Raw genomic sequence first — 12568 nt, 5'->3', positions numbered from 1 at the left:
TTGTTGTGTCTCTGCCAGGCTCTGGTATCAGGATGATGTTGGCCTCATAAAATGAGTTAGGGAGGATTCCCTCTTTTTCTATTGATTGGAATAGTTTCAGAAGGAATGGTACCAGCTCCTCCTTGTACCTCCAGTAGAATTCGGCTGTGAATCCATCTGGTCCTGGACTTTTTTTGGTTGGTAGGCTATTAATTATTGCCTCAATTTCAGAGCCTGCTATTGGTCTATTCAGGGATTCAACTTCTTCCTGGTTTAGTCTTGGGAGAGTGTAAGTGTCCAGGAAATTATCCATTTCTTCTAGGTTTTCTAGTTTATTTGCGTAGAGGAGTTTATAGTATTCTCTGATAGTAGTTTGTATTTCTGTGGGGTCGGTGGTGATATCCCCTCTATCATTTTTTATTGCGTCTATTTGATTCTTCTCTCTTCTTTATTAGTCTTGCTAGCGGTCTATCAATTTTGTTGACCTTTTCAAAAACCCAACTCCTGGAATCATTGATTTTTTGGAGGGTTTTTTTGTGTCTCTATCTCCTTCAGTTCTGCTCTGATCTTAGTTATTTCTTGCCTTCTGCTAGCTTTTGAATGTGTTTGCTCTTGCTTCTCTAGTTCTTTTAATTGTGATGTTAGGGTGTCAATTTTAGATCTTTCCTGCTTTCTCTTGTGGGCATGTAGTGCTATAAATTTCCCTCTACACACTGTTTTAAATGTGTACCAGAGATTCTGGCATGTTGTATCTTTTTCTCATTGGTATCAAAGAACATCTTTATTTTTGCCTTCATTTCGTTATGTACCTGGTAGTCATTCAGGAGCAGGTTGTTCAGTTTCCATGTAGTTGAGCGGTTTTTATTGAGTTTCTTACTCCTGAGTTCTAGTTCGATTGCACTGTGGTCTGAGAGACAGTTTGTTATAATTTGTGTTCATTTACATTTGCTGAGGAGTGCTTCACTTCCAACTATGTGGTCAATTTTGGAATAAGTGTGATGTGGTGCTGAGAAGAATGTATATTCTGTTGATTTGGGGTGGAGAGTTCTGTAGATGTCCATTAGGTCCACTTGGTGGAGAGTTGAGTTCAATTCCTGGATATCCTTGTTAACTTTCTGTCTCATTGATCTGTCTAATGTTGACAGTGGGGTGTTCAAGTCTCCCATTGTTATTGTATGGGAGTCTAAGTCTTTTTGTAAGTCTCTAAGGACATGGTTTATGAATCTGGGTGCTCCTGTATTGGGCACATATATATTTAGGAGTTAGCTCTTCTGTTGAATTGATCCCTTTACCATTATGTAATGGCCTTCTTTGTCTCTTTTGATCTTTGATGGTTTAAAGTCTGTTTTATCAGAGACTAGGATTGCAACCCCTGCTTTTTTTGTTCTCCATTTGCTTGGTAGATCTTCCTCCATCCCTTTATGTTGAGCCTATGTGTGTCTCTGCATGTGAGTCTCCTGAATACAGCAAACTGATGGGTCTTGACTCTTTATCCAATTTGCCCATCTGTGTCTTTCAATTGGACCATTTGGTTCATTTACATTTAAGGTTAATATTGTTATGTGTGATCTTGATCCTGTCATTGTGATATTAGCTGGTTATTTTGCTCATTAGTTGATGCAGTTTCTTCCTAGCATCAATGGTCTTTACATTTTGGCATGTTTTTGCAATGGCTGGTACTGGTTGTTCCTTTCCATGTTTAGTGCTTCCTTCAGGGTCTCTTGTAGGGCAGGCCTGGTGGTGACAAAATCTCTAAGCATTTGCTTGTCTGTAAAGGATTTTATTTCCCCTTCACTTATGAAACTTAGTTTGGCTGGATATGAAATTCTGGGTTTAAAATTCTTTTCTTTAAGAATGTTGAATATCGGCCCCCACTCTTCTGGCTTATAGAGTTTCTGCCGAGAGATCTGCTGTTAGTCTTATGGGCTTCCCTTTGTGGGTAACCTGACCTTTCTCTCTGGCTGCCCTTAACATTTTTTCCTTCATTTCAACTTTGGTGAATCTGACAATTATGTGTCTTGGGGTTGCTCTTCTCAAGGAATATCTTTGTGGCGTTCTTTGTATTTCCTCAATTTGAATGTTGGCCTGCCTTACTAGGTTGGAGAAGTTCTCCTGGATGATATCCTGAAGAGTGTTTTCCAACTTGGTTCCATTTTCCCCCTCACTTTCAGGCACACCAATCAGACATAGATTTGGTCTTTTCACATAATCCCATACTTCTTGGAGGCTTTGTTAATTTCTTTTTCCTTTTTTTCCTCTAGACTTCTCTTCTCGTTTCATTTCCTTCATTTTATCTTCAGTCATTGATACTCTTTCTTCCAGTTGATCGAGTCGGTTAGTGAAGCTTGTGCATTTGTCACGTATTTCCCGTGTCATGGTTTTTATCTCTCTCAGTTCGTTTATGGCCTTCTCTGCATTGATTATTCTAGTTATCCATTCTTCCATTCTTTTTTCAAGATTTTTAGTTTCTTTGCGCTGGTTACGTAGTTCCTCCTTTAGCTCTGCGAAATTTGATCCACAGAAGCCTTCTCTCAACTCGTTGAAGTCATTCTCCGTCCAGCTTTGATCAGTTGCTGGCAATGAGCTGCGTTCCTTTGGAGGGGAAGATGCGCTCTGATTTTTTGAATATCCAGCTTTTCTGCCCTGCTTTTTCCCCATCTTTGTGGTTTTATCTGCCTTTGGTCTTTTATGCTGGTGACGTACTGATGGAGTTTTGGTGTGGGTGTCCTTTCTGTTAGTTTTCTTTCTAACAGTCAGGACCCTCAGCTGTACATCTGTTGGAGATTGCTTGAGGTCCACTCCAGACCCTGTTTGCCTGGGTATCAGCAGCGGAGGCTGCAGAAGATAGAATATTGCTGAACAGCGAGTGCTGCTGTCTGATTCTTGCTCTGGAATCTTCATCTCAGGGGTGTACCCAGCCGTGTGAGGTGTTAGGTGTCGGTCTACACCTCAGTGGAAAATGCAGAAATCACCCATCTTCTGTGTCGCTCACGCTGGGAGCTGGAGGCTGGAGCTGTTCCTATTCGGCCATCTTCTGATCTGTCCTTGGATGAAAATTTTTCTTCTAAATTGCAGAGTAGAGAGGAAACTGGTTCTCTTTTATGGTTCACACTATTTATTCTGCTTTAATAGAATTTGTGGCCACTTCAAATTTGATGCTGGTTCTTTATTTTTCTGATTCACTTTTAGTTAGCTGTGTGATCTTGAGCAGGCTACTTAATCCCTCTGTGCCTCGGTTTCTTCATCACAAAAGGTATCTTGGTATGGGATAGAATGCCAACTACAGCCACATTAGAAACAAACAGGTATGTCCATGCCACGAAGCCCGCGCTCTGTGTGGCAGCCCTGGAGACAGCCAAGCCCCCACCTCCGCCCCCTGCCCAGCTCTGGCCGCCAGCCCCTGTCCGCCGATGCCGCGGTTTCCTAGACAGCCACATTGAAGTTTTTTAACATAAGAAAGGATTTATCCAAAGAACAGTAAGCCTAGGACTTATTTTAGAGCTCTTATTGCTTATTTTTAAGGCAATATCCAACAAAATAACCCCAAACTTATTCACAAAGTAGCTTGAATTTTTTTAAAAGGGAGTATTGGGAAACTTAGTATAGTCTCTTAATATTATTTTTATTAAATCCAGTTAGCTCATTCATTGTAGGAATTATTGCATAAGTTAAAATAAACCTTCCAAAGTAATTTTTCTCTGGGTCATCATAGAATTTTTTTAATATGGAAAAGTATGAAAAAATAAAAATCATCTCTAATGCAATTACTCAGAGAAGACCACCTTAATACTGTAGTATGTTATCTTTCAGGCTTCTTTTTATTTTGTGTATAAAAGTATATACAAAAAATTATATGAAACTTTTATAACTTTTATAAAAGTTCACTTTTATATATAAATATATATTATTTTATAAAATTAAGGTCATACTGTGCAGTTTTCTCTCCTGCTGTTTCATGAAGTATTACAGCATGGATAATTTACTATATTAGGAAAATGTACTGCAAATGTGTTTTCTAATTGCTGAGTAGCATTCCATCATAAGGCTATATATGTCTGAACAATCATTTTCCATTCTTCAGTCATTTAAGTAACACTTTAGTGAACATAGTGAATATCCTCATGCATATTTATATTTATCTCTGGTAAGTATCTTAGAATAAAAATAAAAGTTATGAACTATTTTAAAGGTTTTAATTCCAAAATGCTTTCTAGAAAAGCTGTGCCAGATTATATCTCAGCAGCAATGCATAGGGATGTACATTTCATCATTTGCCAGTATTGGTCATTATATTTTTATGTACTTTTGCCAAGTTGATAGGGGAGAGGTTATATATATTTTAATTTCCATTTCTTTTATTAATGTGATTGACTATGTATTTGTTGGGTGTTTAGGGCGAGTATGTATATATGTGAAGTATGTCTTCTGTGATTTGCCTATCTTTTTATATATATATATATATTTTTACCAATTTATAAGATCTCTCTATATTGAAAATAAGTAAATGATTAAGTTTTTTTTTTTTTTTTGAGACGGAGTCTTGCTCTGTCACCCAGGCTGGAGTGCAGTGGCTGGATCTGGGCTCACTGCAAGCTCCGCCTCCCGGGTTTACGCCATTCTCCTGTCTCAGCCTCCCAAGTAGCTGGGACTACAGGCGCCCGCCACCTCGCCCGCCTAGTTTTTTGTATTTTTTAGTAGAGATGGGGTTTCACCGTGTTAGCCAGGATGGTCTTGATCTCCTGACCTCGTGATCCGCCCGTCTCGGCCTCCCAAAGTGCTGGGATTACAGGCTTGAGCCACCGCGCCCAGCCTTTCCTAGCTTATAATTCAGATTTTAATTTTATAAACTTTGACATATGAAAGTTTTCTGTTGCATTTATACTTATTCATTTTTTCTTATATTGTTTTATATTCGTTTTTATTTCAATTGAAATATAATATAAAAATGTGAGTTTTTTAACAACAAAAAACTCAAAGGAAATATGTTTTTAGTTCATGTGTTTTGAGCCCTTCTCAGTGGATTTGTGGTGTTTATTACAGCTATGGAAATGGAAATTATAGAAGTTCCATATTTAACAGCCTTATGTTTTTGATCCTAAAAGTAGCCTCTTTTGAAAAGGTTTGAAAACATACAAAAGCACACATATACTAAATTTTTCCCATTGACTGGAGGAAATTGAGAAATAATTTTGCTACAAATTAAATGTACAAAAAATATTGAAAATGGGTTTGTTTTAGGAATTTATGCGTATGATTGGCAATGATAAACAAGGACAGATGATCGTGTTCCATTTGATAGAACTTTTGAAGAATAATGGAAGATTACCAAGACCAGATGGATGCCCAGATGAGGTAACATTTTTTTTTTTTAATCCATGGTAATCATGCATTTTATTTTACTTTTTACTCAAAGACTTCAGTTCACTTTCTGAAATTTAATTTGCGGAGCTTCCAGATAAACAGCATAATCAGATGACTGTGGAACAAGGCATAGTTATGACATGTACCCTGTATTGAAAATTAATGTCTTCCACCAATTAAAAGATGGTCCTTAGTGTTCCTTGTAATTTTGGTTTATTTTCTCCTTTACAGATTTATATGATCATGACAGAATGCTGGAACAATAATGTAAATCTACGCCCCTCCTTTAGAGATCTAGCTCTTCGAGTGGATCAAATAAGGGATAACATGGCTGGATGAAAGAAATGTCCTTCATTCTGAGAACAAAGTATATTTATAGAACAAAGTTTTCTATTTCACATTGCTGTGGACTATTATTACATATATCATTATTATATAAATCATGATGCTAGCCAGCAAAGATGTGAAAATATCTGCTCAAAACTTTCAAAGTTTAGTAAGTTTTTCTTCATGAGGTCACCAGTAAAAGACATTAATGAGAATTCCTTAGCAAGGAGTTTTGTAAGAAGTTTCTTAAACATTGTCAGTTAACATCACTCATGTCTGGCAAAAGAAAAAGACTTTTTCAACTCAGCTTTTTGAGATGTGAAAAAATTATTATGTAAATTTTGTGATGTTAAAGATGCACAGAATATGTATGTATAGTTTTTACCACAGTGGATGTATAATATCTTGGCATCTTGTGTAATGTTTTATACACATGAGGGCTGGTGTTCATTAATACTGTTTTCTAATTTTTCCATAGTTTATCTATAACTACTTCACTATACAAACAAATTAGATGTTCAGATAATTGAATAAGTACCTTTGTGTCCTTGTTCACTTATATCACTGGCTAGCATTATAAGCAGGTGTATACTTTTAGCTTGTGTACTGTAAATATTTTTCAAGTAAAGGGAACAAATGTCTAGTTTTATTTCTATAGGAAATTTCCCTGACCCTAAAGAATACATTTTGAAATGAAACAAGCTTACAAAGATATAATCTATTTTCTTATGGTTTCCCTTGTATCTATTTGTGGTGAATGTGTTTTTTAAATGGAACTATCTCCAAATTTTTCTAAGACTACTGTGAACAGTTTTCTTTTAAAATGTTGAGATTAAGAATGCGAGGAACATTGTCATCCTTTGAGCTGCTGACTGCCAATAAGATTCTTCAATCTCTGAGATCTATGCTCATGAATTAAATTTAAGCATAAGCCATAAAATATATTGTTTTTAAAATGGATAGCACATTAAGAAGTGTAGCAGGTTAAGAATTTTTTCCTAAAGATTGTATATTTGAGGGGTTTCAGAACTTTGCGTTGCAGTCATAGAAGAGATTTATTTCCTTTTTAGAGGGAAAATGAGGTAAGTGAAAAAGTATGCTTGTTAATTTTATTCAAGAATGCCAGTAGAAAATTCATAATGTGTATCTTTAAGAAAAATGAGAGCATACATCTTTCCAATTAAGTATAAGGGGTTGTTCGTTGTTGTCATTTGTTATATTGCTACTCCACTTTAGACACCATACCTAAAATAAAATATGGTGGGTTTTTCGTGTGTGTGTGGATTATTTATACAAAACTTAAAATACTTGCTATTTTGATTAAAAAGAAAATAGTTTCTTACTTTATTTTTAGTGGTATGTTCTACTTTTTTAAAACTTGTACTGAAGACTTCTCATTTTGGGTTGAAGGGAAGGAAAAGGAAGAAATGTTTTTTACATTCATTATACTTAAAGCATTTTAATAGTTCTGGATGCAGAAATAATCTAAAATGACAGTGAATTAGGTTTTAAAAAAGATTTTAGATTTTTTTGAAAATTTAATTTTTATTTAATTTGTAAAGACTCCTGAAGGATTTGTATATGCAACACAGTTAAGAGATTTTCCATTTTACTACCTTGCAAGTGAAAAATAGCCTATCATATAATATGCTTGATTTCAGATTTTTATACTAAAACTTAAGTACATACTTAAAAGTAGGTTCTTCTCAAGGATCTCTAACATTCTGTTTTTTAAAACAAGATGTGAACTAACTTTTCTTAAAGTTTTTTAAAAATGCTTCATCTTTTAGTTTTATATAAAGAATCCCACATGTACATTCTTGTTTTTAAAATGGGATGACTACCTTATTATAAAATTCCAAGTTTCCAAGAGACTTCTTTTCATTGAAGCTTCGTAAAGTTTTCCATTTTGATTCTGACTACACATAAAAATAAGCTAACCCTGTAGCTATTAAGTTGGTTTTGCACAAGAAACAGGTAAGTAATTATCGTAGCAGTTAATGCCAAAATATTTTTTCACATTAATATTCTTCAGAAACAAGGGTAAAGGTATTCTTAGAATTATGTAATTCTGTAACTTTACAGTATATTAAGTTATACAATCTTTCTGTAAATGATTTTCTTTTTCCATGGGTACTTGCTTGGAAAATAGTCACTTTTTCATGCTATTTATACATGCTGCCAGTAACACTGTAATTTGCTGTTAAAGAGCATTCTTTTAACCTAAGACTGCTACTTTACAGTCAAGTGTAATTTTTATTACAACTGTAACTTCTAGTATTTGAATTTTATTTAAACAGCTAGAAAATAGTTAGTTAGAAAATACCTACAGTTCTATATCTGTAGAGCCAGTCTCCATGGTGGGTGTGGCATTATGTGCTCAATTTATTGAGACTATGTTAATTTCTTTACCATGTTCCCCCTAAATTGAAATAGTGATGTAGTAAATATTCAGAAGTGATTTTCTTTTGCATTTTTACCTAATCAAGGAAACGGGCCACACACGTTGGTTTAGGGATGTTATGATAGTTTACCTTCCAGTTTTTAAGAAATGCTTCCTACAACTGCTATCAACCACCGTACTGTCTTTAATGAACATTGTTGTATCCCACCCTAATTCTTGTATTCAAATTATTTCTCATGAAAGTTTCTCTAATATTTCTAATGAAAGTTTCTCTAATTTTGGGGAATAATTTACTAAGAATCAGTTTGCTGTATATTAGAATAAATAATAACAGTAAGTCAGCAGGATTATCCAAACAAAAGACTAGGTTTTATGAGATAAGCTTGATTTAAGAAAAAAACAAAGTATGAATATCAGAAATACTGTGTGTTTACTCTCAAATTGTAGCTGGTTGGATTTAATATCAAGATAACTAGCTGCTAAATGTTTCATAAGTCTGACAGTGATATTAGATTTCAAAATGACACCAAGAGAACGGAAAAACTACATTAGTCAAATCCATGTATGTATGTCATATAGCCTTTAACTTTTTACATTAATCAGATTCTTAGTAAAATGCACATTATATGCCTAAATATTAAAATATTTACTTTTATAATCTTACCTTTTATTTTACTATAATATAAATAAAATTCTTCTTAGGTTAAAAAATTAATTCCAATTGTGTTTATGCCAGATGGCATTGCTTAATTGCTGCAGGCTCTCAATACGTTTCATTCTTTTTTATACTCTTTCACATTTTTAAGGAAAAGCCTTACCTCCAACTGAAACACCAGTCTTACTAATACGGTTTTAAAAGTTGTTAATGGTCATTATCTATTATAAGGCCTTTATTTATATAACAAATTGCTTAACATTTTATTTTTAATATAACTGTAACAGATTTTTAAAATGAGACCTTCAAAAGAGCTCTAAGAGTCCCTGTTCTAGTTATTTGCATTACAAGCTTCTGTGAATGTTTTAATTTTAATACCAGTAGTAGGAAGATAATGGCAGTAGAAGCACGCATATACACGCTATTTATTGAGGTAAAGTCATCTTTGAGCAGTGTGAACAGACAGAAGCATAGCTTTTAGATCTGAATGATTGGTAAATAACAACAAATAAATCAAGGTGGTATGGGAAAATGGTAGAGCAGGCATATTATAGAGACAACAGGAAGCTAAGAAGGCAAATTATCCATTGCAGATGATAAGATCTTGTCAAACACTAAAAACCCAAAGTGTGAAATGGAAAAATCTATTGATCAGTTATTTATCTTTTCAAGCACAATTGTATACATAGATGAAAATGTTTAGGTGCTTTTCATACACAGATAATTAAATATATGGTATTTAATAATAAAAAAGTTTAAGGTCCTTCAAATACTTGAGGTATGTATTATGGAAACTCAGGGTATGAATTTTCTAGGAGCATGTAATATAAGATTGTGAGTTGGAATTTATTTACTGAAATGAAAAACAATGAAGTTAAAGAAATCAAAGATACTAAAGCAAATGGAAAGATAACCTAACAAGGCACTCAATAATGAAAATACTTAGTGGAATACTACTCGAAGTATACATATCATACTTTCTTCCTCTGCTTAATAATTTTGTTGAAGGTTGTTATTACAATGGGCTTTTATTGGCTATCCTAAATTTTAAGTATATTAGAACAAAATTTATTATTATGTCCTTAGTAACATTTAAGACCCCTCATTTTTGATTAGAGAAAAAAGTTATTTACAGAATGAAAGACTTCATCTTGATTTTTAAGAAAAAATAACTGAATTCTCTAACACCACGAGTTAACAATTTTTTTTTTTTTTTTTGAGACAGAGTTTTACTCGTGTTGTCCAGGCAATGGTGCGATCTCGGCTCACTGCAACCTCCGCCTCCTGGGTTCAAGCAATTCTCCTGCCTCAGCCTCCTGAATAGCTGGGATTACAGGTGCCCGCCACCATGCCTGGCTAATTTTTTGTATTTTTAGTAGAGACGGGGTTTCACCATGTTGGTCAGTCTGGTCTTGAACTCCTGGCCTCAGGTGATCCAACTGCCTCGACCTCCCAAAGTGCCGGGATTGCAGGTGTGAGCCACTGCACCCAGCCCAGTTAACAATTTTAATCTGCATAACCAAGGTATATAAGCCATCATGTGCAGGTTGTAGGGAGCCCACAGCTAAATGACAATAATTGGATTGTGTTGATTGTTAGCACTTACTGACTACAGTTAAGAGGCATTTAAAAATTAAAATACAGTGAGCTGAGATCCGGCCACTGCATTCCAGCCTGGGCGGCAGAGCAAGACTCCGTCTCAAAAAAAAAAAAAAAAAATTAAAATAGTATTTCCCATAAATTGTCAGAATTGTTTTTTTAAAAGCTGTTATAAATCCTTACTCCTATCAATAATTTTGAAGACAGTGTGAATCTCATGGTACCACTTTTTTACCTTTATTACTTTTATAACAGTGCTTTGCAGTTTGTTGAATAGAAACTCTTGATAATAAGAGTAAAGGTTGTTGACAAACTTGAAACTGAGTTTTACCTTCTTATTGAAGGACTTAGAAAAATGTTGAAGTTGAATCCTAGAACACTGAGCATACCATTATTCCTTAATAAGGCATCATTCATTTTAAAAGTTATTTCAGAGAAAGAAAATTCTAAAAATTGAGACTTTACTATACAGGACAATCCTTTTCTGAAACATAGTTTGGAAATCTGAAATCTAAAGAATGATGAACATTGTGCTAGGAAAAAAGAATTTCAGTTTCTATCATCTAAGATCATTCACATTTAATGGGAATTTTTTTCCAACATCTTCAGTTTCTCTTATTTTAAAACTACTGTCCTAAATGTAGAAGGTGAGAGTATGGACAACACAATCAAATGCCAAAAATACCTTGGTTCTAGTAATTGTCTAGGCCATTCTCTCATAGTTGCTCCAACAACTTAGCTATTTAACAATCAGATTCTTAGTAAAACATTTTTCTCTTTCTTAAAAAAAAAGACTATCCATATTGCATACCACTTCAGACTTTTCTACATATGCATTCACCCATCAATACTAACAGTGCAAGCTATGTACAACTTCAGGTTGCATCAGATAACTCATATTAATGGGTATAGTAGTGAAAGTATGATCTCCAAAGTATATTTATAAAGTCCTAAATCTTGTTCAACATATTAATAATAAAGAAGAGTAGATAAACTAATTATGGATGTAGCAAAGGAATCCTGGATAATCTTACTTGAGGGTGAATCCTGATGGTGTATCAATTTAGAATTCCCTGTTAAACATTCAGACAAAATTAGAAGATTACAACTTTCAGTTCTACTGCAGCTCTGGGAATATGAGCCCTAATCATAGTTTTCAGGGAGCCTAATTTGGTGTGGCCTCAAATAATCTCATCATCCATAAAGATCCCAGAGAAAGGTTATCTTGGACCTGGGGTAGTGAGAGTTGGAATTTCATATATTCTCTGTAGGGCATGATTTTTTCAGCAGACGTGTTATACCTCCAAGAGTGTGAAAATTGATGTTGGAGGATGAAAAAAATCATATAAAGCACAGAAATACAGTACAAAAACAGATACGCAGTGGTATTAGAGTGTCATGGTAGAGGAAATTAGGGAAAGATGTCTAAAATGTTCCTGGTGGGGAAGTTGGGGGAGGCTAATGCAAAAAAAAAAGTTGAGAAACACTACTTTAGAGTGTGCTCATATGGACACAGGTCAAACTAGCACTACCTCAGAAATAACCTCAATAAGATAGGGCAGATATGACAGTGTCAGAAAAGCTAAGAGTACTTGATCTTTAAATAAATACTTAATGTTACTGAGCCAAAAAAAAAAAAAAAGTTTACATGTAATCTTTTTAAAAAGTTACCTAATTTCACTCATACAGGAAAGATCTGGCTGGCATCTAGTGCGTGCCCCTCTGGGATGAAGCTTCCAGAGGAAGGAACAGGCAGCAGTCTTTGCTATTCTGCAGCCTCTGCTGGTGATACCCAGGCAAACAGCACTGAAGTGGACCTCCAGCAAAATCCAGCAGACCTGCAGCACAGGGGCCTGACTGTTAGAAGGAATACTAACAAACAGAAAGGAACAGTATCAACATCAACAAAAAGGATGTCCACTCAGAGACCCCACCCAAAAGTCACCAATATGAACCAAAGGTAGATAAATCCATGAAGATGGGGAGAAACCAGCACTAAAAGGCTGAAAATTCCAAAAGCCAGAATGCCTCTTTTCTCCAAAGGATCAAAACTCCTCGCTAGCAAGGGAACAAAACTGGACAGAGAATGAGGTTGATGAATTGACAGAAGTAGGCTTCAGAAGGTGGGTAATAACAAACTCCTCTGAGCTAAAGGAGCATGTTCTAACCCAAAGCAAGGAAGCTAAGAACATTGAAGAAAGGTTAGACAAATTGCTAATTACAATAACCAGTTTAGAGAAGAA

At 34.9% G+C, this 12568-nt stretch overlaps 1 protein-coding gene across 3 annotated transcripts in view; it reads left to right on the top strand.

The window, feature by feature from the left end:
• The window catches only part of JAK2 (Janus kinase 2), a 160792-nt gene extending 148789 nt beyond the window's left edge, over positions 1 to 12003 (top strand). For all 3 annotated transcript variants that reach the window (XM_050761094.1, XM_050761096.1, XM_050761095.1), the window contains 2 exons: positions 5218 to 5331; positions 5572 to 12003. In XM_050761094.1, coding sequence (XP_050617051.1) covers positions 5218 to 5331; positions 5572 to 5679 — 222 coding nt within the window. In that variant the 3' untranslated portion in view covers positions 5680 to 12003. The remainder of the gene's footprint in view (positions 1 to 5217; positions 5332 to 5571) is intronic.
• The last annotated feature ends 565 nt before the right edge of the window (positions 12004 to 12568 follow it).

This window comes from Macaca thibetana, chromosome 15, assembly GCF_024542745.1.
Source record: "Macaca thibetana thibetana isolate TM-01 chromosome 15, ASM2454274v1, whole genome shotgun sequence".
Lineage (NCBI taxonomy): Eukaryota > Metazoa > Chordata > Mammalia > Primates > Cercopithecidae > Macaca > Macaca thibetana.
Note: the sequence above shows the minus strand (reverse complement) of the source record. Positions and strands in the feature narration are given on the sequence as shown.